Source organism: Apus apus, chromosome 14 (assembly GCF_020740795.1).
Source record: "Apus apus isolate bApuApu2 chromosome 14, bApuApu2.pri.cur, whole genome shotgun sequence".
Classification (NCBI taxonomy): Eukaryota; Metazoa; Chordata; class Aves; order Apodiformes; family Apodidae; genus Apus; species Apus apus.
Window position 1 is genome coordinate 5,588,978 of NC_067295.1, and position 27,971 is coordinate 5,616,948.

The window sequence follows — 27,971 nt, forward strand, 5'->3', positions numbered from 1 at the left end:
CCGGCTGCGGGGCCGGTGGCGCCCGGCGGCACCATGAACCGGCCGAAGGCGGCGGCCGTGCGGCGGCCCAGCGCCGCGCCCAAGCCCTCCGGTGAGTCCTGGGGAGCGGGGCCTGGGCGGTGGGATCCGCGGGGGCGGCAGGCTGGTGCTGACACGTCGGTCCCGTCTCCCCTTGCAGCGCACCCGCCCCCGGGAGACTTCATCGCGCTGGGCTCCAAGGGGCAGAGCGGCGAGGCCAAGGCCGCCGCGGCGCTGCTGAAGCCGGCGCCCCCCGGGCTGCCCTCCGAGCGCAAGCGGGACGCGGCCGCCTTGGCGGGCCCCTCGGGGCTGCCCGGCCTGAGCAAGCGGCCCAAGCTCTCGTCCACCCCGCCGCTCAGCGCCCTGGGGCGCCTGGCGGAGGCGGCGGTGGCGGAGAAGCGAGCCATCTCCCCGTCCATCAAGGAGCCGTCTGTCATCCCCATCGAAGGTGAGGCCTCGCGGGGCGAGGACGCAAACTTGAGTTTCCCCTCCCCTGGAGCTTCAGCCTGGGAGCGTTTCTCTGAGCCCACGCGTGAACATTAACGTGCTGTCCTTCAGGCTTTCCGTGGGGAGCTGAGGTCATGGTTTTGTCGCCTCTCCTGTTGGCGTCGGGCTGTGCTCATCCTGTCTGAGAGCAGTTTAGTAGCTGCATTTGAAAGACTCTCTGAGGAAATCACCGAGTCTGGATTGGGGTGTTTTATTCATATATTTCTTTAGCAGACTCTGGATCTGAGTGTTGCTTGCTTATTGAATTGTGACTCCCCTTTCTGGTGGCTGATGCATTTCCAGAGCAGCATCCTAGCTGGACCACCCAAAAATAAACACGGGGTATTGTCAGGTGGGAAGCAGAACTCCTGATAGCAATTGGGAAGGGAAAAGCTATTGCAGGGGCTCAAGTTCAGCTGGTCCACGCTTTGCTTTCCTGGTGACTGGCCCTGCCAGCACCCTGGGGGGGTTGTTTTGCCTGAGGGTGAATACTGAAGGTGTGTGTTGGTGCCTGCAGTTGTGCCCACGGTGCTGCTGGATGAAATTGAGGCAGCAGAGGCAGAAGGCAACGACGACCGTATCGAGGGGGTGCTGTGTGGGGCTGTGAAGCAGCTGAAAATGAACAGAGCCAAACCTGACACCACACTGTACCTGAGCCTCATGTACCTGGCAAAAATCAAACCAAACATATTTGCCACTGAAGGAGTTATCGAGGTGAGGGGTGTGCCATGTCTGGGCTCTTGGGGTTACTGATCGTAGAATCATCATAGGATGGGTTGAGTTGAAAGGGCCCTTAGAGATCATCTAGTTCCAACTCCCCTGCATGGGCAGGGACACCTCCCACCAGACCAGGTTGCTCCAAGCCCTATCCAACCTGGCCTTGAACACTTCCAGGGATGAGGCAGCCACAGCTTCTCTGGGCAGCCTGTTTGTGTCTCACCACCCTCAGAGTGAAGAATTTCCTCCTAATGTCTAACCTAAATCTCCCCTCTGCCAGATTTAATCCATTACCCCTTGTCCTCTCACTACCAGCCCTTGTACAAAGCCCCTCTCCAGCTTTCCTGTAGCCCCTCAGGTACTGTAAGTCTGCTATGAGGTCTCCCCAGCACCTTCTGTGTGTCTGTGTGAATTCCATAGCTCTGTGGCAAGCTGGGGATGTTTTTCTAAAGCTTTCATGTGCCTGCTTGCTAGATGGCTTGATGATTATTTTTTGTGGGTGATGTTCCAGGCACTGTGCAGCCTACTCCGAAGAGATGCCTCCATCAACTTCAAAGCCAAAGGGAATAGTCTCGTGTCTGTCTTGGCCTGTAACCTTCTCATGGCAGCTTATGAAGAGGATGAGAACTGGCCAGAGATCTTTGTCAAGGTTGTTGAGCCAGGGGTGCCCCTCCTGAGCTGGGGCAGGGGTGGGCAGACTGGGTAACACCAGCTGGGGTTGGGAGATGTGTCTGTGCTGGGGTAAGATCCCAGCAGAGGATTTATTCTTGCTGCAGGGGAAGGGAGTATCCAGTGGCCTGTTGTCTGGCCCCTGTGGGGGATGCAGCTGGAGGAGGCAGTAATTGGAGACTGGGCCTGTGCTATATTGACAAGGGAGAAAATCAGAGTTTGGCTTTTTTTTTTAAAGAAGAATCTGCAGTGGCTGTTGGAAGTGCTGTGGCCTCCATCACCTTTTGTTGCGTCATCTGCTCTTTTCTGAGATGCCTTTGAGAATCTTTTTTATATAAGTGTCACAGAGACTTCTTATTTTCTAGTTGGTCTGTAGGGATTAAAACAGCCCGTTGATTTAAAAAGGCTAAGCTAAGACCAGTTTCTGTATTTTGATGGCAGAAGTTGTAAAATCTTTTCTAAAGCACAGTCAGCTTTGCTGCTTGAGAGGGTCGGTCCTCACTAGAGCTTGGGATGTGGTGGTTTGTTTTTTAGCTTTTATGTGACTTACCTGCAGACATCTGGTCTGCTTTTCATCCATACAATGGTTAAGCTAGTTTCCTACTTTCCAGCTGTATATTGAAAATAAATAAAAACTGGGGAACCTTGCAAATATTCCTTTGATTAACTGCTTAAAATAATAAGGCTTGGGAGTGATTTGCATTCTCTCCTGCAGGTTTACATTGAAGACTCACTTGGGGAGCGGATCTGGGTGGACAGCCCTCACTGCAAGACCTTTGTGGATAACATCCAAACAGCTTTTAACACCAAGATGCCTCCTAAGAGCATGCTCTTGCATGGGGAAGTTGGACGTAGTGGAGGGGACCTTAGTGCTGGTAAGAAGATGTTTAGGAAGTGGAAACAAAGGGGTAGGAGAGGAGGGAGTCTGAATATATTGGCTGGTGAGAATAGTTTGTTACTGGATGGTCAGATATACCAGCCATTGAGTTCCAGGTGTTGCTTTTCATCTTTGGGGTTCTTTTATCTCTCAGGGGTGTTTGAGGGAAGGCAGTGAAAGAGGCTTTGAGAACAAGCCTGTATGTGATACAGTGTGAGGAGGCAACTAGTTGTGGCCTCCTTCAGTGTTGTTGAAGGGGATCCTTGAGAGAAGCTGAATGAGTGATCCCTAGGAAGAAGAGTTGTCCCATGATGTATGCTGGTCTCTCCTAGGGAGTAGCCCACACCCTTCCATGACAGAGGAGGAGGACAGCCAGAGTGAGCTGCTAATTGCAGAGGAGAAAATGAGCCCCGAGCAGGAGGGCCAGCTCATGCCCAGGTACTGCGTCTCTTCCTCTTCTGACATTGCCATGTGGCAGATCTGTCTGTGCTCACCCACTCTTGCAGGGGAGCTTCCCTCTCTGCACTTGCTAGAGGGTGGTGAGCATCAGGTACAGTTGGTTCCAGGAAAAAATAGTAGATTTTGTTGTTTGCTTGTTTGTTTGCAACATATACCATGAGCTAGAAAGGGTGCTGATCTCTGGACACAGTAGAATGTGACCAAGCTGGCTTGTGTGGAAGTGAATAAAGTGTAGTTTGTGTGGCCCAGGTATGAAGACCTTGCAGAGAGTGTGGAGGAATATGTCCTGGACATGCTGCGAGACCAACTCAACCGGCGGCAGCCGATGGACAACGTCTCCAGGAACCTCCTCCGGCTGCTGACAGCCACCTGTGGCTACAAGGAGGTGCGGCAGATGGCTGTGCAGAGGCTGGAGATGTGGCTGCAGAACCCAAAGGTAAGAACAGAAGCTGTTGAAGAACAACTCTTCTGCACCTGGTGTGGAATCCAGCCAGGAGGGCCGCATACTGTGTGGCAGTTACATTTCTGATCTGTGATGGCAGGTGGCTCTAGCCTTTCTGTTCCTCCTCTGCAGTTGACCAAGCCAGCTCAGGACCTGCTGATGTCAGTCTGTATGAACTGCAACACCCACAGCTCTGAGGACATGGAAGTTATCTCCAACCTGATCAAAATTCGTCTCAAGCCAAAAGTTCTCCTCAACCACTACATGCTGTGTGTCAGGTAAGTGAGTGGCTGGGTCTGTGACAGAAAGAGGAGGCACTCTGGGAGATGTGCCCAGACCCTCAGTGGTCTCAGTGTCTCTGCACAGTGGTTTTAAATACCAGGTTGGACCATGGGGTGTTCTGTGTAACATTTAGATGACTTTCACTGACTTAAAAGTCTTTTAGTAATTCTTTGACATAGCTGTGGACATGTGCTGCTCTTTCCTCTTCACCTTTGCGTGTTAAATGTGTGTTCTTCAAAGAGAAATCAAAACAGTGGGTCTAGCTGCAACAAAACCAGCTCTGATACCTCTGGTCTTCCCTTGCAGAGAACTGCTGAATGCACACAGGGATAACCTGGGCACCACAATTAAGTTTGTGATTTTCAACGAACTATCAAATGCAAGAAATCCCAACAACATGCAGATCTTGTACACTGTGCTTCAGCATAGCTCCGAGCAAGCTCCAAAGGTAGGAGCAGCGTCCTGTGTGACTGAGGGTGATCCCAGTCCCCTGCCTGAAGGACTGAGCTGGCTGGATGCTTGTTCTGTTTTGAAATTACACTATTGCACTTGTCAGGAATAAATGTGCACGGGTATTTTCTAGCTCCCATGTTCTGGGTGACCAACCTTGTGGTCATGAAGTTTCATGAGATACCATACCACCCGCCTCATTCCGTTGTGTCTTTTCATTTTGTGGATGCAACTACATTTCAAAGCACTGAAAGTTTTCTCTCTCTCTGGCCTCAGTACCTAGCAATGGTGTTCCAGGATCTTCTGACTACGAAGGATGATTACTTGCGGGCTTCTCGGGCTCTGCTACGAGAGATCATCAAACAGACAAAGCATGAGATCAACTTCCAGGCCTTCTGCCTGGGCCTCATGCAGGAACGGAAGGAAGCCCAGTATGCAGAAATGGAATTCAAGGTACCACTTTGCTTGACCTCTGTGTTGCTGGATCTACCAGTGCTGTTCTGGGCTCTTCTAGATCTCTTTTTCTGGCTATTCTTTCTTTTGCTCTTTGTTATCTGAGTCAGTCAGTATGTGTGTCTCACCTCATAGCAGGGCTTTCATATCCCATTCGCAAACATCCATGATTGGAATTTTTGATGAAGTACTTTTCCAGAAGGCAGCTTTGGCTATTGCTGACTGAACTCACCACTTTGTTTTCTTTTAAGGAGCGGTTTGTCATCCACATAACTGATCTGCTAGCTGTCTCCATGATGCTTGGTATCACAGCCCAGGTGAAGGAGGCTGGAATTGCTTGGGACAAAGGAGAGAAAAAGAGTAAGCAGAACAACCTGGGTTCCCTCCAAAGATGGGCAGCTTGGCAGATATCTCCCCCTGAGGCTGGAGGAGCATTGCAGCTAGGGTTAATGCTGAATAGAGGCCTGGGGGTGCTTCCTGTCATCCTGAGACTGACAGAAGTGCGAGATGTGGCATTTGCATGGCTGGGTGCTTCTTGTATCAGTGGAGGCAGTGGTTGGAGCCTGAGGAAAGGGAATTGTGTCTAGGGGGGCAGCTGTAGGGATTACCAAGTTCCTCATGCTGAGCAGACAGGCCTTTGGGGTGGCACTGAAGTGACTGCCCAGATGTCATCTTCTCACAGTTGATTCATCTGTGCTGCTTCTCAGGGTGGTGTTGCAGTGCGTGTCACCGTGAAGCACATGTGCTGTCAGGGCTGGTGTCTGATTTACCTCTCCCTGGTTTACTGTTGATGCTTCAGAGTCCTAGTCACTGTTTGCTCTTGAAACAGCCACCCTCTCCTGCTTGGCTCCTGGTAAGGGTTCTGATAGGTGTGTAGTTTGTAACCTGACTGTTTTACAGACCTGGAAGTGCTGCGCTCTTTCCAGAACCAAATTGCTGCTATCCAGCGGGATGCTGTCTGGTGGCTTCACACAGTGGTTCCATCTATCAGCAAGCTGGCTCCCAAGGACTATGTGCACTGGTAAGAGAGTCAGCCTGGTGACTGGCTGTGCATAACCAGTTCCTTTCCCAACAGTGTATCACATTATGAAAACCATGCGTATGCCAGGGTTTGGTGAGATTTCTTTCCCCTTACCAGGCAGGGAGCAGACACAGTGTTTTAGCAGGGTTCAGGCTGGGGCTGTTTTCCTCTCAGGGATTCCTGCAGGTACATCCTTTTTACAGAAATAAATTATAATGGAAAATATTTATTGTTTGTATTATCTGGGTCAACCAATAGTGAATTTCCAGTTACCTGACCAAGTGTGATCCCTGTGGACCCCTTGTGGTTCCTTTTTGTCTTACATGCTTTTTCAGGCTGTAGGGTTGGTGGGTCTGTAGATAGTGCTGTCTCCTCTGCCTGCTTCTGATTGTATCCTGGGGTCTGGCCCAAGTTATTTCTGAGACAGGTCAAGCCAGAATTAGTGTTATGAGATGTGTTCACTGGAAGTGTAAATGTGTGCCCATACTGTGTATCCCTCTGTGTTGTGATTTAAATTGTTACTTTTGCTAGACCAGCTTTATCTGAGGGGGCTCCTTCATGTGTGGGATGGCAAGCATTAGAAGGAGTTTGGGGAGACTGTTGAATGTGTTCTTGAGCCTCACACAGGTGGTGTTCACTGTTGTTTTCATCTCCACAGCCTCCACAAGGTGCTCTTCACAGAACAGCCAGAAACCTACTACAAATGGGACAACTGGCCCCCTGAGAGCGACCGCAAGTGAGTGTGTGCCCTACCTGCAGCTGGGTACAGGAGCTGGAGGAAGAGGAATTGGTGTTCTCTGGTGTTCCTTACATAGCTCTGTGTTGGAAGGGCTTGGAACTGTGCTTAGATTTTCTTCCTCTGCTACATTGCCTTAAAATTGAGGGATGTTGCTCCATTCTCCATCTGTTCCTCTTCCTCCTTCATTCCTGTTCCCTGTGCCAAGCTGTTCAGATCTTGATGCTGTAACTGGGAGAAGAGCAGCCCTGCACTGTGTGGTTTGTACCGGGGAGCTCAGGCTCAAGCAGGCTGAAGTGCAGAGGTACAGGGTGATGAGCAATGTTCCATGTAACAATTTGTGGCAGGTAGTTGCATTTGGAGCTGGAGACCAAGGAAGGGGTTGTAAACTAAGCTGTAAACTAAACTTCTGCTTGGATGAGCTCTGGCATTTGTGAAGGTTTTCAGGAGCCTTCATTCTGCTGTCCAAAGAAGCATGACTGATGTCTCATGTCTTGTGCAGCTTCTTCCTTCGCCTCTGCTCTGAGGTGCCCATCCTTGAGGACACCCTGATGCGGATCCTGGTGATCGGTTTGTCGCGAGACCTTCCTCTGGGCCCTGCAGATGCCATGGAGCTCGCTGACCACTTGGTGAAGCGGGCGGCGGCCGTGCAAGCAGATGGTAAGACTGCACAAAGCTCCAGCCAGCAAGTGGTTCCTTCTGCCTACATGTCCTCTTATGGCCACCCAGGGCTGATGCAGCTCCTACCACACACCAAAGAGCCTTTGCATCATCTGAGGCACGTTTTAGTCCTGGTGGTTAAGCCTTTGGTTCAAAGCCAGACGCGTATTGCTGTTGCTTTCTCACTAGAGGAGCTTCTTATTTTCTCCTGCTGTTTGTTTCTGTTACTCATTTTCTGTCATGGAGTGTTGGGGAAATTACTGGTTGTGTTGAGGATGAAGGACTGTGAATAACCACTCAAAGTTTTGAGGTAGCATTTTTAAACTCAGTTCAGCCCTTTATGCATACTGTGAAACTAATAGAAATTTTTAGGCCATGCAAAAATGAAAGGGTTGGAAGCTAAAGTAAACTAACTCATGTATTTTCCACTCTTTCCAATTCCATTATTCAAACACTGCTACAGAATAGCAGTTACAAAAGCAGCCTTAACTCTTACCCCTTTTATGAATTCATTCAGCATTTGTCCAAATTCCTGGGTCCTTAGAGAGTATGTCAATCCAAGTTGAGCTATATGTTTGTGTCAGAGTTGAGGGGTTGTCCCTTAGATTGGAAAGCATTTTATGTACTCTTAGCACTGACTGGTTAATAGCAGAGTCCAGACGTGGCCAGTGCAAGCAGCAGGAACTAAACTTTGCAGTTGAATACCTTGGGAATAGCCTCTCAGAGTAGCATTTTAAATGCTGCACCATTTCAAATACTGGAAGACTCAAGAGTTAAGTTAGAGCAAGTCTGCAAAATTGCAACAAAGTTAAAATGCATTTTTGGTTCCTCTGAGCCCCAGAAGTTCTGAGCAGATTCATTGCTTATTTGAAGAAGTGTGAGTTCTGAAAAAGATACAGGTATTGGATGCATTCAGGGGAAAAAAAAACCCAAACCAAGCTGCCCTTAAGAATTTAAACCAAATTGCAGCTGAAAAGCTCAATACCCTTATATATTGACTTGAAGGGTTTAAGTGTTGCTGCTTTTTAAGTAGTGGTGGATTTTGTTCCTGTAATATCATGAGCAGAAGCCCACAATAACATAGTTGCTTGAAGTACAATTTTTGTTATACTGTGATGCTTTTCTGGAAGGACTTCCAGCTAGATGGACAGGTCAATAACTTGCTTAGTCCTTTCTTCTCCTCCAGATGTTGAGGTCCTGAGGGTAGAAAGAATCCAGCTGATCGATGCGGTGTTGAATCTGTGCACTTATCACCATCCAGAGAACATCCAGCTGCCCCCAGGGTAAGGCTCAGCACACAGACCATCTTGTGGTCTAGCTCATTTTCAACTTGTCACTAACAATCTTAGCTCACAGATTTTAAGATGCTTTTCCTTATTACAATTTGTAATAAAAAAACCCATGGGGAAACGTTTTCAATGTTGCGTTCAGGTGGAAATTTCTCCAGGGCAATTAAGCCCTGAGTCATGGAATGGATTTTCTTCTGCAAGCACTCTGACCCTTCTGCTCTAGAAACCTTCAGCTGAACCCTGCTGTCCTTCCTGAGAGAGGCTTTTGGTTTTTTTCCTTTTGTTTTTTGAAAACCACTGAACTGGTGTGACTGAATCTAAACAGTGCATGGTTAAGGAGAAGAGCAGTCTTAATATGGCTTTAAGTGACCAGACCGAACCACTTGTATCTGTTGATGGCTTTTGCAGGTACCAGCCTCCAAATCTAGCTATTTCTACCCTCTACTGGAAAGCCTGGCCTCTCCTGCTTGTAGTGGCTGCATTCAATCCTGAAAACATTGGTGAGTGTGGGCATCTCTCAGGATACTAGTTCTGCTGCAAAAATTGGCCAGGATGCTGTCTGCTAAAGTCTGGTTGCCTGTGTTCAAGGCATGTGCTGGTGAGATAACTGCAGTTAACTAACTGCATATTCCTGTGTGTGCAAAAATGCACAGTGTGGGTTTGGATAAGCATGTGTCTGTGCTCTTAAGGGTGGTGAGCTGTTCCAAAGGGAGCTTGTGTGTCTCCCTACCTTGAAGTGTGTTAGAATATATATGTAAAGACCCTCACTTTCCTGTATCCCTGATTGTTCTTCTCTGCTGCAGGTCTGGCTGCGTGGGAGGAGTACCCCTCTCTAAAGATGCTCATGGAAATGGTCATGACCAAGTTAGTATGCTTAAATCCCTACAGAATTGAATAGGCCACCAAAACCACACATTTCTGAATGCAGCTTGTGCCAGCTGGCTCCTTCCTTTCCAGTGGGACTGGTGTAAAATAAGCTGGCTGACAGCAACAGTTTCAGTTTGAGTGGTAAAGTTGCCTTCCCCCAATAGAAGTATTATAAGCAAGAGAATGAAGCTGAGAAAAATGGAGGGATGGCTGTGGTGTGTCTTGTTGAAAAGGACTCTGTCTCCCTGGCCCTCTTGAGAAGCTGCATTGTTTTTTTTCCATGTTGTTTGATGAAGCTGAGGTCCTGAGGACTGTCTGACTGTGGTTTGTGAGTTTTGAACAGGCCAAGGTAGCCATTTTCTTTTTAAATTTATTTTCTCAGCAATTATTCCTATCCTCAATGTACCCTGACGGATGAGGAGACGCGCACAGAGATGATTAATCGTGAACTTCAAATCTCCCAGAGAGAAAAACAGGAGATTCTTGCATTTGAGGGTCATCTGGCTGCTGCATCCACAAAACAGACCATTACAGAGAGCAGCAGCCTCTTGCTGTCCCAGCTGACGAGTCTGGACCCTCAGTAAGTAGCCTTCTGCAGTCTGGTGCCATCAGGAAATCCCAGTCAATGCTAGTCAGGAAAGCCTATTGCTCATAGGATGGTTGATGTGGCCAAGAAGTGCCCTGGGATTTGGTAGCCTGGGTAATATGTGTCACATTTGGTCCTTGTCCTTCTGTTGCCACCTGTATGTAGCCCCCATGTACTACTGAACTGAGGGATCCTCCACAGAGTGAAAGGAAGACTGCCTGTGAATAACTTCTTGTTCCTCTGGCAGGGGCCCCCCACGCAGACCTCCACCCCATGTCCTGGAGCAGGTAAAAAGCCTGAATCAGTCTCTTCGCTTGGGCCACCTCTTGTGTCGCAGTCGTCATCCTGACTTCCTTCTCAACATCATTCAAAGACAGGTGGGCTCCATTGGTCACTTGGTTGTGTTGGGATCTGATCCCTTGTCTCTGAAATTGAGCAGAGTGAGGGGCAAAAGGAAGCTAAAGAGGAGTCAGGGAAGGTGGCTTACTGCTCAGGAATTAAATGGTCAGTATGTTGCATCTTTGTTCTGCTGACCTTGCATTGTCACTCTGCTGCTTCCTAGGCCTCATCACAGTCAATGCCTTGGCTGGCAGATCTGGTTCAGTCCAGCGAGGGCTCCTTGGATGTCCTACCTGTGCAGTGCCTTTGTGAGTTCCTGCTTCATGATGCTGCTGATGAATCCACCTCAGGTGAAGAAGAGGAGGAGGGTGAGAGTAAGGAGCAGCGTGCCAAGAAACGCCAAGTGAGTAGTCTTCTGGGGGTCAGTTCTGTTACCTACTTCCTGTTCATCGTGGATTTGATTTCACTGGAAAGGCCAACTCCTTCCTCTACAGAGACAACAGAAACAAAGGCAGTTGCTTGGACGATTGCAAGACCTGCTGTTGGGTCCCAAAGCAGATGAACAGACAACCTGTGAGGTGCTTGACTATTTCCTACGACGCCTGAGTTCCTCCCAAGTGGCCTCACGAGTCTTGGCCATGAAGGTGAGAAAAAAAATCCTGACTAGGGTTTGTCAGAAGCTGAGGGCAGAGTCCTAGATTCTCATGAATCCAGAGCCAGTACAGTGGAATTGTTTCACATCATCCTTCTTCAGTAACTTGTCTTGTTCTCCATCAAATACACTTCTACTCCCTGCAGCTCAGAAGCCTTCTGGGTTCAACAGCCAAATAGTATTTTTCTTAAGATAGCAAAATCCAGCTCTGTGTTTCCTGTGAAGTTCAGGTGTAGACTCAGCAGGTCATGTGCTACATGGAGTAATTGTCAGCAGCCTTTTCTGTGGGGAATGTAAATGAGTGAGTGTCTGGTGCTCTAGAGCATAGTCAAGGCAAGCAGGATTGCAGAGAGCTCAAAAAGATTATGCTTAGAAAAGAGTGAAACTTCATGTAGGGTAGCTGTCAAGCAAGCACATTATATGCGATATGAAACGTGTTGTGTGCTGCTTTTGGATGTTCTGTGATGTTTGAAGCTTGTTTCTTCTGTGATATTCCTTAGTATGAAACTAGCAGTCCAGCTGTGGCTTCAAAAGCAACAGCTGCATCCATGTGACTTCTGCAGGGCCTGTCCTTGGTGCTGTCAGAAGGGGGGCTGCGTGATGGAGAGGAGAAAGATCACCCCATGGAAGAAGACTCTGGTGATTCTGAGCTGCTGCAGGGATACCAGTGGCTGCTGAGAGACCTCCCCAGGCTGCCACTGTTTGACAGTGTGAGAGCAACAACAGCCCTGGCCTTGCAGCAGGTGGGTGTTGGTGGCTGGAAGTGGTGAGGGATTAGCTTATTCTTTGTCCTACTCATGCTAAAACAATGCTCAGCAAACTGTCTGTGGGTGCAGTATTGATGTGTTGACAAGCTTGCAAAAGAATTTTTCTTATGCTGGTGCTTCAATAAATCCTGATTTTTAATGAGAGAAATTCTCATTCTAGGCCATCCACATGGAGACAGATCCCCAGACCATCAGTGCTTACCTGGTGTACCTCTCCCAGCACGCCCCAGTGGAGGAGCAGGGACAGCACAATGACCTCGCTCTGGTGAGAGGCCAGGTTGCCAGGGCAGAGGGATTGCATGGAGAGCTGGCATGTCTCAGGACAGTGGTGGTTTCCACTCTGTGACGTTTCTACTTTTGACTCTACATGTGGATCTCCAGAGTGGTCTTAACTGGGATGATGATGGAAACTGGAGACTGTGATGCAATGAAGCAGGAGGACCTGGCTGTGTTGTTCAGTAAAGACCTTATGGATCTCTTTCTCTTGCAGGATGTGGCCCGACTCATAGTGGAACGCTCTACCATCATGTCTCACCTCTTCTCCAAGCTCTCCTACTGTGCTGAGTCAGATGCTGTGCTCGTGGCTCTTCTTTCCATCTTTTCCCGCTACATCAAACGCATGCGCCAGAGCAAGGAGGGCGAGGAGGTGTACAGCTGGGTGAGTGCCTCCCTGCCTTCCTTAAGCAGGTAGAAGAAACTGGACAACCTGACAAGAGGGAAGCCCGTGGTGGGTCACTGAGTATGTAGGAACAACATCTGGTTCAAGAATTACCTGTTTGGAGGTTGGCAAATACCAGAGCAAAGTGTCTGTGTGCATAAAAAGCTTTTATAACTTTTTCTTAAGTATCTTTTGTGACCACTGCTGGAAATATTGAGCTAGGTGCAACTTTGATCTGACCAAATTTGTCCATTCTCATGCTCTCTTTTCATCTGCATCTTGCAGGTCTCATTCGCCTTTCTTACCTCACCTTTGTTAATCCTGTTTTTTTCTGCCTTTTTCTAGTCAGAGTCCCAGGATCAGGTGTTCCTTCGTTGGACTAGTGGGGAAACAGCCACCATGCACATCCTTGTGGTTCATGCCATGGTTATTCTCCTGACATTAGGACCACCTCAAGGTTAGTGAAGTATGCTCTGAAGTATTCAAGGGATCATGGACAATACAGAGGCTTTTACTTTGCCATCTCCAAACAGGTCAGGCTGCTGTTAATCCTTCTACTCAGACTAGTTCCTTGCAGTATTTGTGTGTAAGATCTATCAGAATAATGCTGCAGAGGGTGAAGGAGTTGCAGGCTGATTTTTTTTGCCTTCTGCAGAGAGCAGGAAATACTAAAATGAGTGTGTTTCCTCCCTGCTAAACAAGGACAGGGAGACTTCTTGTTGTGTGAGAACTGGGGACTCAGATATGTTGCTCACATTTCCACTTGGTGGTGTTTATTCCCCAAGTTGTTTCTGACTCCTGAACACGAAAGTGTTCTTGTGTATTTATTGGTAGAGAGAAAGGTTAGGGTGTTCTAGGTGCTTATGAACATGGGAGATAACTCTGTATTCACTCTTTAGCAGGGGATGGCGATTTTTATACCCTGCTGGATATCTGGTTCCCAGAGAAAAAGCCCCTTCCTACTGCTTTTCTGGTTGACACCTCCGAGGAGGCTCTGCTGCTCCCCGACTGGCTAAAGCTGCGCATGATCCGCTCTGAGGTCCCACGTCTTGTGGATGCAGGTGAGCCTCTGGGATGTTTGTTGGGGTTTCAGGCCCTCCTTCTGAAAGGAAAGGGAGAGGTTTCCCTGCTCAAGTTCTCTGTGCCCAGCCATCCTACTTGGATGCCTTTGGGTGGGGCCATCAGTCACTGCAGATGCTGCAGCTGAGCAGGGAGCTTGGATACAGAAAGCAACAAACCTCTGGGTTTTGTGGTAATCAGAGTCTAAATATACAATAGGTTCTTTGTTGCATCCCTTAGGGATGTCAGACAGCATATCAGCTGGTTCTGAGCAGGGACTGTTGAGATGTCCTTACTCAGCCACTATATGTAGTGCATGTACCAAGGGTTTGAGAACAGATACAACCTCGTGTCCCATCCTTGATCCAATCTTTGTTAAAAGAATTCAGATTGAATTAAGCTGCACTGTCACCGGAACAAGCACAGCACTGCTTCCAGAGGACATGATGTGCTTGCAATGTGGAGAGCAGTGTCTGAAGGATGTGAGCTAGAGCTGTAGTTCTTTTGTCCTTACACAACTCCTCAGTGCTCTTTTTCTTCTCGATATTCAGAGCTTTCGTCCCTTTCTTACTAATTAAATGACAGCTCTCTACAGCCAGTGATTGAATTATTCAATAATTCCTGCCTGCAGCCATCAGCAGATAGGGTGGAAGTTATTTTTTTAATACAAATTATTTGGTTCCTGAGGTTTTGATCAAATTAAGCAGAAGATCAAATTACCCAGTGACTGAATTAACTGGAAGATGCAATAAGAAGGCAATGATTTGCAGTGCAAAGGAGCATGATAGGCAGCTGTCAGACTTCTGGCTTTGGGCTCTCTGCACCCTGTCATTCACAGGTCAGTGTTGGTCCATCCAAAAGCACAAAGATCAGGTAATAAAGATGACCCTCTCTGAGCCATTCAGAGGTCTGAGAACTCAGTGTTTGTGTGTTTCAGCCTTACAGGACCTGGAGCCACAGCAGCTGCTTCTCTTTGTTCAGTCCTTTGGAATCCCAGTTTCCAGCATGAGCAAACTTCTGCAGTACCTGGACCAGGCAGTGTCTCATGACCCACAGACACTGGAGCAGAACATCATGGACAAGAGTAAGAGCTTCACATGAGGCTGACTGTGTATTTTACTTGAAGAATTTTCATTAGTATCTCCTTTGACTTCCTCGGAAAAATCCGAACTAGTTCTGCAGACTCTGCACAGGCTGCTTTGGCAGCCTATTGTCACTGTAGACACCTTCCCAGAGCTTGTCTGGATGGCCCTCAGCTGGATTTTCTGAAGTGGAGAAGGATTTTCTGGATTGGATTGTAAAGTCTAAAATTTGGAGGCAACTTGTAAAAGAAACAAGGCCTAAAACAATCATGGTTTTTTGAGTCCCCTTCACTATGGGAGCTGTACAAACAGCATCCAATTCTGTTGTGCTTTGCTGATGATGTGGTCATGTCTTCTTTTTCAGACTACATGGCTCACCTTGTGGAGGTTCAACATGAGAGAGGAGCAACAGGAGGCCAGACTTTCCACTCCCTGCTCACTGCATCCTTACCGGCTCGCCGAGGTACTGCCTGGGATAGCCTAAATTTCAAATATCACTCATCTTCCAAACTTCCTTCCTCCATTGTTGAGAGGGACAGAAAGAGCTGTCTTCAAAAGGGGTTGTGTTGCAATATATCAGCCAATCCTTGCTAATGTTATTTTGGTCATGGTGAAGGGAGAAATTCCAGTATTCTTGGAGTGTACTACAATTCTGAGTGATAGGGAAAAATACATTTTGCTTGGCTGGAAGAAAGGATGAGAGGAAAGCTACTGAATTCCTTGGTTGTTAGAGACTACAGCTGAAGGTGATCCTGTGTTGAGACTCTAGATACTAGCTACCATAACAACATTTTTCTTCTGTTCCTCTTGCAGACAGTGCTGAGACTGCAAGGTCAAAATCTAGTCCTGAGAGCTCTCAAGGCCAGAGCCGAATCCGGGCCTTAAGCCAAGTCCGAGTTCTGGGCCCAGAAGATGATCTAGCAGGCATCTTTCTGCAGGTACCAATATAATTTCTAGCTGATCAGCTACTTCCTTGCAGAAGTTTTACAAAACCCATTTCTCCTGTACTTGTATCTTCCAACCCCTTTCTCCTGTGGTGTTTGCAGGCAGCCTGGTGGTGCTGGTTGGAATTGATACTGGAAGGATTTGTTTTTTTGTAGTTTGAACATGATGTGGCTTTTGATCACACCTCATACTGTCAGTGCCTACTAGCATGTTACTGTTTCTGCATCTTGTTTGTTCTGTGTATAGTGCCTTTCCTCTCAGCAGTGGATGGAGGATTTGTGAAATGCTCGCAGGGCCTTGGTGGCAAAGCTGTGTGTAAACAGCGTTTGTGTTCTGGCTTGTCTGCTCACAGAGCCTCCCTCTCTCCACTGACTCCAGAAGGGGGAATTAACTGGCCAAATTAGTTGCCTGTATTTGAGTAGTATGGTGATTTCCCCTCCAGTTTTAGTGTTGATAGCCACGTTGGGGGTGCATCTGTGCCTGTTCCTGCACCAGGCGCTAAAACACAGAAAAAGCTCTCGGAAGGTTCCAGTCAGCCCGCAGTCAGGGTGATCGTCTGAGGTAAAGCAGTGCTCAGTCTCAGGGTGTTTATCGTGTAGCAAGTCCTTCCACGTGCTCTCATAAACATGCTTCCTTCTGTATCCTGCCAGCTTTTCCCACTAAACCCAGACCCGCGATGGCAGAACTCCAACCTGCGCCCGCTCGCCCTGGCGCTGCAGCAGGCCCTGGGGCAGGAGCTGGCGCGCGTCCGGCAGGGGAGCGCGCAGGTGCCCGGGCTCACGGCACGGCTGCTGCAGGCAGTGGCTGCCCTGCTGAACTCGCCCCACAGCGGGGCCTTGGTGATGGCAATGCATCGGAACCACTTCATCTCCTGCCCACTGATGCGCCAGCTCCACCAGTATCAGGTGAGCCCTCCAAGGTGGAAACCTTGGACAGTGTTTAACAGAGGGGTGAGGAGGTAGCGAAGCCTGCGGTACATCTGCTCTGCTGCGTGTGGGCCCTCTACCTGTGTCATGCTGGAAATGAAACCTGGGAGCCTGACACAGAGGGATTTCAGCTACCTGGACATAGGCATCTGGATGCAGGTTGGCCACGTTAGCCAAGCACTGGGAACTGTGGCACCTGTACAGTGTACTATGCCTAGTCGGGATTGACAGCTATGGGTCTCTGTTGGTTTTGGGTTCTCTAGTCTATGCTGTTTTGTAGCATGAACATGTCTTGCATGCCAGGGCATTTGCAGACAACTTGAGAGCTGAAGTCTGTAATTCCTTAAAGAAATCGTCAGAGTAGGCTCCAAGTTATTCAATTAAATATTTCATTCCTTTCATCATGATGAAAGAAAGCATGAAGTTCCCCCTAATTGTGCTGGGAGAGGTATTGTGTGTGTGACTGAGTCTTCTGTCTTGTACACCTTAAGCTTCTGCCTTGATTTGAGTGAGCTACTGTCCAACAGAGTACATGTGTTTTGTGTGTTCCTGGCATCATGTGCCACTGTCTGCATCTTTCCTGCTATCTTTGTTGTATGCTTTAAATGTGTTTAAGCAAGTCTCTTTTGCTGTTCTCCCCAGCGCTGCGCGCCACAGGACACTGCCTTCTCCTCGCTCTTCTTCAAAGTCCTCATGCAGATGCTGCAGTGGCTGGAGAACCCTGCAGTGGAAGATGGTCCTCTGCGTGCTCAGCTGAAGGCCTTTGCTGTGCAGTACTCCTCAAAGCACAGGATCAGTGATGGTAGTGGCATTGTGCAGCTTATGGGACTCAGAGTGGGACAAGAAAGGGACAGAAACAAAACAGCACCTAGACCAGAAAGTGGGGTGGGCTGCCCTTTAGGCAGGTGTGCTTAAGGAGTAACGAAGAGAGGGTTTGTGCTGTGCTGTATAAACTCCATGAGCATGCAGAGAAGTGATTTGGCACTGGGGGCTTTGCAGTAGGTATCTGGTAGCATCTCAACAAGCACAGCAGATCTTCCAGCGAAAAATTCCAGTTGCTCAGTCCAGGAGTTCTGTGCTAGTTGTGATCCTGGAAGATGAGCATGGAAGAATGACTCTACAAGTCATGATGTGACCTTGTTCCAGAGCATCTGCCACATGTTGGGAGGAGGAGTCTATAACTGAGAGCTTAGGCATGGAAATGGGTTTGTGGTTATAGTTTTTTGTCTTAACCACATGTCCCTGGAACATGCAGAAGAGCTGTTAGGGGTTTTGGTGGAAGTAAAATGGCTGTTCAGTATAGTATGTTTGAGTAGTTGTGCCCTGGATCCATGTGGAGCTTCTGTGGAAGGGAAGCCTGATGTGGAGGCTGGCTTGGCCCTGGGATGCCAATGCTGTGATTTCTTTGCAGTTCGAGGTGGTTTCCTGCACCTCACAGAAGCTCTGACTTTCCATCATGACCCTGACTTGATCAGCTCCACAGTCCGTGCCATCATTGCAACCCTGAAGTCAGGAGAGAAGTGTAACGTGGAGCCAGAGCTCATCAGCAAAGGTAGGGCTGTCCTTCTGCTCTCCTTCCCTGGTGCAGCAGCAGGTTTGAACTTCAGCCCAGCAAGGGGGTGCCTAGTGTGCAGGCTGTGGGAAGCTGCCTTCTACCTAGACCAGAAAATGTGATCTAAATTTGTTCTTATCTTGTATCAGATCCTTCCCCTGCACTCATATGTGGGTTATTAAACTGGGGTCTGGAACTGGGATTAAGTCTCTCAGCAAACTGTTGGTTGCCACTAACAATGAGAAATGGAAGCTGACTATCCCAGATAAAAACAGCTTCCCTCTTCCCTACCAAGTCAGGCTTTCAGGAATGCTGGACTGATTGCTTTCATGATATCCTTACAAGCTTCCATAGCTGTCACTACATCATGAAATTAATGAGTGACCTCTTTCTCCTGCTAGTCCTTCAAGGTCTGATTGAAACTCACTCTCCATACTTGGAGGAACTCCTGACTGTCCTCTTCTCAGCTACTGTTGAGACCACTGCCAGGTTTCCTGCCATGAATCCCATTGCTGTGGTGAGCTCCTTGTTGCTCCAGGACAAAGAAGAAACACCAGTGAAGAAGGAGCTGGACAGTTGCAGGTGAGCCTGGGCAATAGCAGGAACTCACTGGTAGGTCTGGGTTTGTGGTGCCACCACTGATACTGGCTTTATTTTCTCCTCAGTACTGAAGCTGCTTGGCTAGGGCCCTCCTCTGGCCTTCTTAATGACTGGCTGGAGATGCTGGATCCAGAGGTGATCAGCAGCTGCCCTGATCTCCAGCAGAAGCTATTGTTCTCCTGGAACAAAGTAAGAGTTGTTGGGTAAAGAGACTACTGTGCTGAAACCAACTTTCTGGGGTACTGACCTGCACCTGAAAACAGGGCAAGGGGCAATTTTTGTTTGGCTGCATGTTCTACCAGTTCCAAAGCAGCACAGGGTGACTAGGAGAAGGATTCTGGTGCATCCTTCTCAGTGCAAGGCTTATGTTTCACCTTATCTTTGTATCTCTCCAGCTGAGCTCTTTTCAGGACAGCAGAGTGCACTGCAGACACAACACAGTTCCATAACAGCCCAGCCAGCTGTATTGTCACTGGTATTTTTGCAGACAGATAAGTAGCTTGCCCAGAGGGGCTATGCCAGAGCTAACACTAAAACTGGATTTCTCAGCTGATGCCACCTTCTGTTAGGAAGTACTGCAGATTGTAAATCCAGGTGTTGTCTTTGCTGTCTGCCTGGAATGTCAGCCTTCTGTAACAGACACCTTATCTCCTGCCTTGCACCAAGGACCTGTTCATACATCTCTTCCTTGCTTGGTCCTTCCAGGCAGGTTCTCAGGTGCCCTCCTTCCGCCCGTATCTCTTGGCTCTTCTCACTCACCAGTCCAGCTGGACCACGCTGCACCAGTGCATCAGGCTGCTGCTGTGCAGAAACAGGGAGCAAAGGTGAGTCTTGTTTTTTGGGCCTAGCAAGGGGTGTTGAGTTGGGAGACTTGTTGTGTCTGAGAGAGAACAAACAGAAGCTGAGAACAAGAGCTGCCATGTTCCATGGGGCATCTGCCAGGAGATGTAACCCAGCCAAAAGCAGGCTTTGTGAGAAGGATGCTGATTTCAGTCATGCTGATTTGTGTAGCTTGATATAAATACTACCTGCTGTTTGATGGAAGCAGCACATAAAGATTTGGCTGTGCTCTAAACAGGAAGTGCTAATCACTAGGTAATCCATCTAGCATTGCCCTTGTTGATAATCTTTATGAACATGGAGTTTGAAAGATGGCTTGGATAGTGAACTGACGGATGTTCCTGGGCAGCCTCTGCTGGATCTTTTGGTTGTGCTAAACTCCATTACCAGTCTTTCTCCAATCCCTTCCTGGCACCAGGCTCCCAGTTCTGCTCCACGGAGCAGCCCTAGCTCTCAGCTTCTATACGTCGCTCTCAGGTACTGAGGTGCCACTGCAGTAGTATCTTGTTTAAACTTGTTTCACTTATAGACCAGGAAATGCTGACACCTAATCGTAGTAACTCAGGACATGACTAAGCTAGCAAGACTTCTAAAGCTATCAGTATTTCAGTTTGCTAATTATTTTGTTACTGATCTCTTGCTTACTAACAATTCCATTAATTTCTGCAATCCAGGATAGGATGTTCTGTACATGGGGACAGTAAGGTCACTGCTCTGATTTTACCGACTGAGTTGATGACCAACTTCTGCCCTTATGGTGCAAGACTCCATGTAGCTGTCCCGCTCTTGCTGAATGCCACTTGTTCAGCTCCAAACCCTGTGCAGCGTTTATTGCAGCAAATATTTAGTCATAATCTGGGAACAGAACCAAGCCCCTTCTCCGGGACTTAATGGATCCTGTTTTTACATCTGCAGATGTTCCTTTCTTCACAGGTCTCATTATGTTTAGAGACACTGCTATGTGTTTTGTGCTGCCTGAGGGCTGTGATGACTGATAGTAAAGCTGTCATCTTTTGTCTTCTGGCAGGTTTGACCCAACTGCATCCTTGGATTTCCTGTGGGCCTGTATTCACATTCCTCGGATCTGGCAGGGAAGGGACCAAAGAACTCCTCAGGTAGTGGCTCAGTTCTTTCAAGATACCTCTCTGGATGGAATAAGAAGTGATGCTTTAGCAATGCCTGATATTTATTTTTCTTCCACAGCCCAAGAGGTGGCTGGAGTGATTCAGGTGCAGCCTGCCAAGTTTGATGCTGGTACCTCAGCTGGTTACTTAGCTGCTCTGTTATGTGACATATTACAGTGGCAATTCTGAATCCAAAAAGCTGATATGAACACACATAAGTTTGTCCACTTGGCATTTGCTCTGCAGCTCCTGCAGCAGTTGCCACAATATCTGTTAACATCTAAGCACAGGCTGCAGTGGTGAGCAAGCTAAAAACCCAGTGTGTGATAATTCCCATTTCACCTAGAAAAGGGGGTTGTATCTCTTCTCCACAGAGGGATTTCTTTGGTTTGGTGACCGCGTTATGGTTTCTCACCCATTGCACAAGCTGAGTTGAAGTAAATGAGTTCAGAAGTAGAAGAGGAATAAAGAGATTTCATTTGGGGCTGTGATGCATGCTTTCAGAGCTCTAGATATGGGGCAATTCTGAAGTCTAGTCCTAAGACTTGTTTTATTCCAGTTGGGTAAAGTGTGGCTATAGAAGGGACTAAGGATCTAGGAATTCAGCTGGGATTCATTTCTGGTGTTCTCTTGCATTATAGAAGCGCCGTGAGGAATTTGTGCTCCACCTGAAGGCATCAGAATTGATCAGCATGGTGGAGCTGATTCTGGCTGAAGCAGAAACCAGGCAGCAGAACACAGAGGAGGCCTCCTGCACACTCATCCAGTCTCGACTGCCTTTGTTGCTCAGTTGTTCTCACGGGGACCTTGAAAGCATCAAGAAAGTAACAGAGTATCTGACTGGCTGCATCCAGCAGTGGGGAAGCAGGTGAGGTTGAAAATGGGGAGCACTATCTACTCAAGTTGTAGTTACTTGTCATTTTAAGTGGTACCTGAGCCAGGAAGATTACTTTGAAAGGGTTAGTTCAAGGTCTTTTTGCTTATAGGACTTCAGGACAAAAGGCTTGCTGTCCTTTTCTTTTGCCTTTTTTTTTTTTAAGTTGATGGGTATTTAGAATTACCTGTTCCTAACATGGGATTGCTTGCCCACCTATCTCTTGAATCACTGCTTATAATGCTTCCTGCTTCTGACTGTTCTGATTACTCTCAAAGCTCAGTGGATTCTGAGGGGAAGAACAGGTCGATGGTGCATTTGTGTCAGTGAAACGAGCCGATCTAATCCTAACCTTGCTTATGATCGTGTTAGAAAAGACAGTGAATAATCTCAGCTGCCATTGCCTTGTATTGCCTCCGAGTACAGGCTGTACCAGGGATCTGTGTATGGTAGGTGTGGAGAGAACAGGCTGAGTAGTTGTCCTTCTGACCACTTTCCTAAATGGGATGGGGATGACCGTGAGCACCACATGCAGGAACTCTTCACTGGAGATATAAGCAGAGCTTTCTTGGCCTGTGCCCCTTTGTAACTGCAACTGCAGTTTTCTAACTGTACATGGCCTAAAGATTGATCTCCTTAGGCTGTGGATGGATCCCTGTGGACTGTGAATGATTTGAGTAGTTCAAAAGAAGCAAAGATTGAATAAACTGATTCAGATCAGTGGTGGCTCTTTCACAGGTTTGCCATATGCAGGAAGGCTGTTACTAATCTGATGGGTCTGGGATGTTTGCTAGTTGAACTAAGATAGTAACCAGTGGCTGACCTGTCCCGTTTTTCTTCAGCTCTGTGGGAAAATGCTGCCAGGACCTTCTGCTTCAGATATACCTACAACTACCTGAGCTCCTTGTGCCTATGCCTGAGATGCTTCTTGCCAGTGAAGGAGCCAAAGACAGCAGCACTTGCAAGGTAAAATTAGAGGCACAGGGAAGCCCCTTTCCAGTTGTGCAGCTAGGGTGGATGCCACCTTGATGGCCCAGTCTAACAGGAGAGGACAGGCAAAAACTTCCTGTGTCACTTTGGCTCCTTTCTCAGGAGTAGAGAGTTCAGGTGTGGTTTATTTTGTAGTGTCCTTCTGTAAAACAGTATAAGCTGCACAAGCTTTCCTGTGCCAAAGGCTTCTGTAAAGCACAAGTGTGCAGGCGTCTGATGGTGCTTTGATGTCTGTAGGGACTGTGGACTTCAGATCCCATGCCAGCTGGAACATTGCATCTCCTCACAGATTCTACTTGAAAATAATTCCTGTTAACCCCCTCTGTAGTTGGAAAGAAATTGGGAAACACTGCTGAAGAGCCAGGGGCTTGATTGCACTTTACACTTCTGAACTGATTACTCGTTGCCTTTCTTCTAGCTCGATGCCCTGGTTCACAGATTCATTAACCTCCTTGCAGACACCAGTGACTCCAAGTCATCAGAAAGCCGTGTGTGGGATGCCAATATGGCCTGTAGGAAGCTGGCTGTGGCTCATCCCATCCTGCTTCTTAGGTACCACTCTTTCCTTTTACCCTGTGTTTATTGAAAAACATTCATCCTTGTTCTAGCAGGGGAACAAACTTGCAGCAATCCTGATGATTTTGACAGAATCTACATTTGAGGACAAAGGTCAAAAGAAAGGGCAGCAAAGTCCTATCTCTTAAAATGAGGTAGCACCTCTTGCTCCTGTGTCTGTCTGGAAACAGACCTCTTGGACACAAGAGCACAGAATATGGGTGGGAAGTGGAGCTTGCTGATTCTGTGGATACAGGGATCAAATCCAGAACCCTGGGAGAGGATAAGGGATGCTTCCTTCCAGGAACTGAAGTGTAGCAACATATAACTGCTTCTAGGAAGAGGCTACATCTGGATTTTCCTGTTTGGCGTTTCAGGCACTTGCCGATGATCGCAGCACTGCTGCACGGCCGTGTTCACCTCAATTTCCAGGAGTTCAGGCAGCAGAATCACTTGACCTTCTTCATCCACGTCCTGGGGATCCTGGAGCTGCTCCAGCCGCAGGTCTTCCACAACGAGCACCAGGCGGCACTATGGGACTGTCTCCTGTCCTTCATCCGTCTGCTGCTGGTAGGAAAGTCCCTGCTCCCCGACCACTTGCGGACTGCCAGCCACTAGAGGGAGAAGCTCATGTCACACAGGGCCAGTCCAGCTCTCCAGTTTGAAGGGAAAACCTTTATGTACCTAAGAACAAAAAAGTGTATCGAGTCCCTTGGAGAGCTTAAAGAGGAGGCAGGAGATCAAGAAGCTACTCCCTGGTCCCCAGAGGTGCAGGATGGGGCAGTGCATCACTTTTTTTTTTTTTTTTTTTTTTTTCTTAACTCTGCTCTTCTTGATCCTTTCTCAGAACTACAGGAAGTCCTCACGGCACCTGGCTGCCTTCATCAGCAAGTTTGTCCAGTTTATCCACAAGTACATCACATGCAATGCCCAGGCTGCTGTCTCCTTCTTGCAGAAGCACTCAGATCCACTCCAGTAAGCTTCCTTACTCCATTTAGCTCACAGAGAGCTTACACAGTCAGGCTGATGTGAGCTAATTAGAGATAAAACAGAAAAATTCTGGTAAAATCGCTAATATGGCATTTCTCCAGCCTTAGCTTCCTTAAGTATTGAGGTGAGCAGCATATTCCTTTTTATAGGTGAGACCAAGGAAGTCAGAAGGTGATTTCAACTCTCTTAATGGCCTAAGTGTCCTGTTGAGACACTGTAGAGCCCTGCAGTCATTTCCTGAGGGCCAGCAGGAGGGTCTTTTCCCTGAGTGTTGGCTGCAGGGTCCCACCTGCAGATGTGGGGGAAAAACGCATTTGAGTTCCAGTTACAATGAAAGGAAAAACCTTGTTTCTGCTTCTGAGAAACTGTTTTAGTGTGCTCTTATATGTACTTGTCCTTATGCCCCTATTGCTATTGAAAGTAAATATGCCATCTCTTCCCCCAGTGACTTGTCATCTGACAACAGTGACCTAGCAATGCTGAAGTCCCTCCTGGCTGGGCTGAGTCTGCCAAGTAAAAGTGGCATCTTGGAGAGGGGCTCTGATGAAGATAAGGATGGTGAGTCTTGAGTGCAGGGAAGAGTTATCCCAGCTGGTGAACCTGCAGTTTGTTTTGGAGCACAGATGCTTTCATGGCCTGTGCTCATTCTTGTAACCACCCAACAAAAAGGTGTTTAGAGTGGAGAAGGGCACTTGTGTACTCAGCAATTTGGAACCAGTATCTGGGGTGGGTTAAGGTGTTTTCCTGTCAGTGGTACCACTACTGGAGCAGCACAACAGCTCTTAACAAGGGCAACTTTCATTGTTGTGGATTTTCCTCAGCTGTACTTCAGGACTGACCTGTTAAGAGACTCTTAAGGGTACATCCACTTCTCCACTGTTTTTCTTCATAACTTGCATGGGAAAATTATTCAGTATTAAAACAGCTCAGAAAGGTTTCTTCTCTGGGAGTACCAGAAGTTGCAGTGAGGCTACAGGCAGTGTGAGCTAGGAATGATTATATAGCGTTGCTGGTTGGCTCATGTTACACCACTATTCTGGTGGGGAATACTGGACTGTCTCCCTGTTAAAACTTCCCAGACTGTCAGGAGTGCCCTGCTCTCTCTCTCTTCCCAGATGAAGCAGCAGCTGGCTCTCTGCCCCTGGTCAGTGTGTCTCTCTTCACTCCTCTCACTCCAGCTGAGATGGCCCCATATATGAAGAGGCTCTCCAGAGGCCAAACAGTTGAGGGTAAGTGTGGACCTGCAGAGCTGTTTAAAGACACAGGACAAATGCAGGTAGATGCAGACCCTTCTCAGTCAGCTACAGGCTAGTTTCCTGTTTCAGTCTTGTGTTTGGAAGTCTCCAGCAATGAGGATGTAGCACTGCAATTCACACTGAGCCAGGTCTGGAGTGCTGATAGGAATGCTATTTTTTTAATGTTATAAAAATATCAAAGTGATGAGAAGCAGGATTTTGTTATATATCCCCAAATGGCCTTCATGGAAGAAAATAATGCTAACCTGGCATATGGGTAGAACATATTACTTTTCCAAGGTCTTCTGAAATCACAGGTGTCTAGGAGTTCAGACCTAAGTTGTGGTATTGGGGTGACAGTTTTCCTTCCACACTAGAAATAGGGGGAAGTAACCCTGCCTGGACACTTATTAGAAGAGGCTTTCTGTGAAGAACTTTCCATTACAGAAGGCGTTCTAGAATTGAAACCTCACACTCCACTCCTTCACCTGCCTATAAATGACAGTGGTGGTGGCCTCTGGGCAGGGTGGAATGTGCTGATCTGGCACGTGACCGACCTGTTCTCATCCTTTTTGAAGAATGCCTTTGTTATTCTAGTTTTGTGTGCAGGTAGGAAAACCTGACTGCTTGGGAGATTGGATTTGTAGGGAAAAAGAAAAAGATGCTTTGCTGGATCAGTAAATTTCAATCACCCCTTTCAACCTCTGTCTTCTACCAGACATCTTGGAGGTGCTGACAGACATTGATGAAATGTCCAGACGGAGGCCAGAAATTCTCTCCTTTTTTGCTGTGAGTATTAGTGTCTCAAACTGTCACTGGAAGGAGGAGATTCTTTTCACCAGAGGCTGTGTTGAATAGCCAGCTTAAGTCCTTCCCTTCCTCTGCTTTTAGGGTGGTTGTTGCAGCATATTATGATAAATTTATCTTCAATTTGGTCTCCTGAGAGCAGACAGTATTTAGTTCCCTGCTGTCGTCTCCATTGTATACTGGGTCTGCCATCATCCATTTTAAGCTCTCTTAATGTCGGTGGAAGAGTTAACCCTCTGTCCTTTTCCCAGAATTGGAGTAAGGGGAGAGCAGAACAGCTGTGTCAGACACTGGAGCCTAAGGAAAATTTTGCTGTCCCACGTGGAATAAGATTACAGAAGGGTGCTTGAAAGTATTCAGAAACAGAATAATCCTTCTTACAGAGAAGGGATTTCCTGGTTCAGCCAGTATCTGCTGGATGTGTGTTGGGCTGGATTGGTGCTAGAGGGGTAGTAATGCATGTCTGAGGAGCCTGTGCTCCCTGGATGGCCCTGTGATCCCAATTTGTGCATTTTATTCCAGACAAACCTCCAGAAGCTGATGAGTTCATCAGAGGAGTCCTGCCGCAATCTGGCCTTCAGCCTGGCTTTGCGCTCCATCCAGAACAACCCCAGGTGAGGACCACTGGAACTTAGGCTCTCTGAAGTCACTGGTGGGCACTGGCTGCCCATCTTGCACACCTCTTGATGGTGATCTGGACTGTACTGACACTGTCCTGTTTTACTCCCAGCATTGCTGCAGACTTCCTTCCCACCTTCATGTACTGCCTTGGCAGCCGAGACTTTGAGGTGGTGCAGACAGCACTGAGGAACCTGCCAGAATACACCCTCCTTTGCCAAGGTAAGTTGATATCTGCCACCTTTGGTGCATGCTTGGCTTTGCAAGGATCAAAGCTGGGTTCCTGTGCTGGGAACAGCCTCCCTGGAAAGTTGCTAAGGGTCAGTGTTGCCTAGACCAGGCCATTGAACACGCGGGTGGTCTGTATCAATAGCAGCTTTGGTCAGAGCATCACAGGGAGCTTTGCCATAGAGGCAAGGGAGCCTTCCTTCAAGTATATTTGCTCCCTTAGGATTTTTGCCAAAGGGATCCCTCACATGGTCACATACCCATGGAGCTATTAGAGGGTGGATTGTGCTGTGTTCTTAAGGAAGGAGGGAATTTCTTGCACAACTGCAAATGTTCATCCCAGTGTTTGTTGGTGGATTGCTCTTGTCTGTACATCAGAGCCCTGGGGTCAGTCCTCATGCTGTCTTTCTGTTTCACAGAGCACGCAGCAGTATTACTGCACAGGGCCTTCCTGGTGGGGATGTACGGCCAGATAGACACCAGCTCTCAGATCTCAGAGGCCTTGAAGGTTCTGCACATGGAGGCCATGATATGAACATCCAGTTCTAGGAGCTCCATTCCCAGGGGAATTAACTGGACTCATTGGCTGCGTTGAAGCCCTGTAAGAAGACAGTGTATTTCAACCCATGTGTCCTGGAGGATCAAAGAGGTGGTGTAGCAGGCCAAACTGTGCTGGAAGAGGAGAGTGTGCTGACTGAGGATCAGAGAGGCAGGGACTGGTTTGCCTGGCTAAGACACCATTAATGTGGGATAAAAACCTCCTGACCATTGTGCCAAACAGGGACCACTTCCTTCTTGGGGTTTTGGGGCAGTGGTGGTCTGTCTGTTTCTTGGTTTCTTGCCTCTCCACCCAGGCAGAGCTGCTGGGACAGAAGAAGGGAGTGCTGGCCCTTGCACTTGAAGTCTCTGCATTGGAACATGCAGATCTGTGCAGGGGGAGAGGCCACTTTGTCTTCTGGGGGTGGATGTTTTGTTTTTTTTAAATTAAAATTCTCTTTGTTTCCATTTTGCCTTTTTGTGCTCTGTGCTGTCTTGGGTGTAGCTTGACTTCATTCTTTCCCTGTTGTTCAACCTCTTCCTGTTCTAGACCAAGCCTCTCTGGAAGACCTGACTCCACA

General features: G+C 47.9%; 1 protein-coding gene across 1 annotated transcript; it reads left to right on the forward strand.

Moving 5' to 3' along the window:
• Nucleotides 1-27,858, forward strand: INTS1 (integrator complex subunit 1). The gene is made up of 47 exons (XM_051632296.1): nucleotides 1-91; nucleotides 179-466; nucleotides 1,022-1,218; nucleotides 1,733-1,870; nucleotides 2,606-2,765; nucleotides 3,100-3,205; nucleotides 3,476-3,662; nucleotides 3,801-3,946; nucleotides 4,257-4,398; nucleotides 4,677-4,853; nucleotides 5,105-5,213; nucleotides 5,754-5,874; nucleotides 6,533-6,610; nucleotides 7,113-7,270; nucleotides 8,457-8,553; nucleotides 8,968-9,059; nucleotides 9,363-9,423; nucleotides 9,809-10,006; nucleotides 10,260-10,389; nucleotides 10,575-10,754; nucleotides 10,846-10,995; nucleotides 11,567-11,746; nucleotides 11,931-12,035; nucleotides 12,261-12,428; nucleotides 12,774-12,885; nucleotides 13,328-13,489; nucleotides 14,425-14,571; nucleotides 14,934-15,032; nucleotides 15,383-15,507; nucleotides 16,165-16,419; nucleotides 17,083-17,242; nucleotides 17,852-17,992; nucleotides 18,394-18,574; nucleotides 18,658-18,781; nucleotides 19,298-19,416; nucleotides 20,460-20,547; nucleotides 21,198-21,424; nucleotides 22,273-22,396; nucleotides 22,839-22,972; nucleotides 23,353-23,545; nucleotides 23,823-23,950; nucleotides 24,411-24,523; nucleotides 25,081-25,194; nucleotides 25,919-25,989; nucleotides 26,530-26,621; nucleotides 26,738-26,847; nucleotides 27,273-27,858. The coding sequence occupies exons 1-47, from the start codon at nucleotides 34-36 to the stop codon at nucleotides 27,386-27,388; spliced, it is 6,561 nt and encodes a 2,186-aa protein (XP_051488256.1). The 5' UTR covers nucleotides 1-33; the 3' UTR covers nucleotides 27,389-27,858.
• Nucleotides 27,859-27,971: the final 113 nt, after the last annotated feature.

Coding starts and splice junctions, on each gene's coding strand:
- INTS1 (XM_051632296.1), top strand. CDS start 34: ATGAACCGGCCGAAGGCGGCGGCCGTGCGGCGGCCCAGCGCCGCGCCC. Junction 10,996..11,566: donor CACGAGTCTTGGCCATGAAG/GTGAGAAAAAAA, acceptor TGACTTCTGCAG/GGCCTGTCCTTGGTGCTGTC. Junction 25,195..25,918: donor CAGAGGCCAAACAGTTGAGG/GTAAGTGTGGAC, acceptor GTCTTCTACCAG/ACATCTTGGAGGTGCTGACA.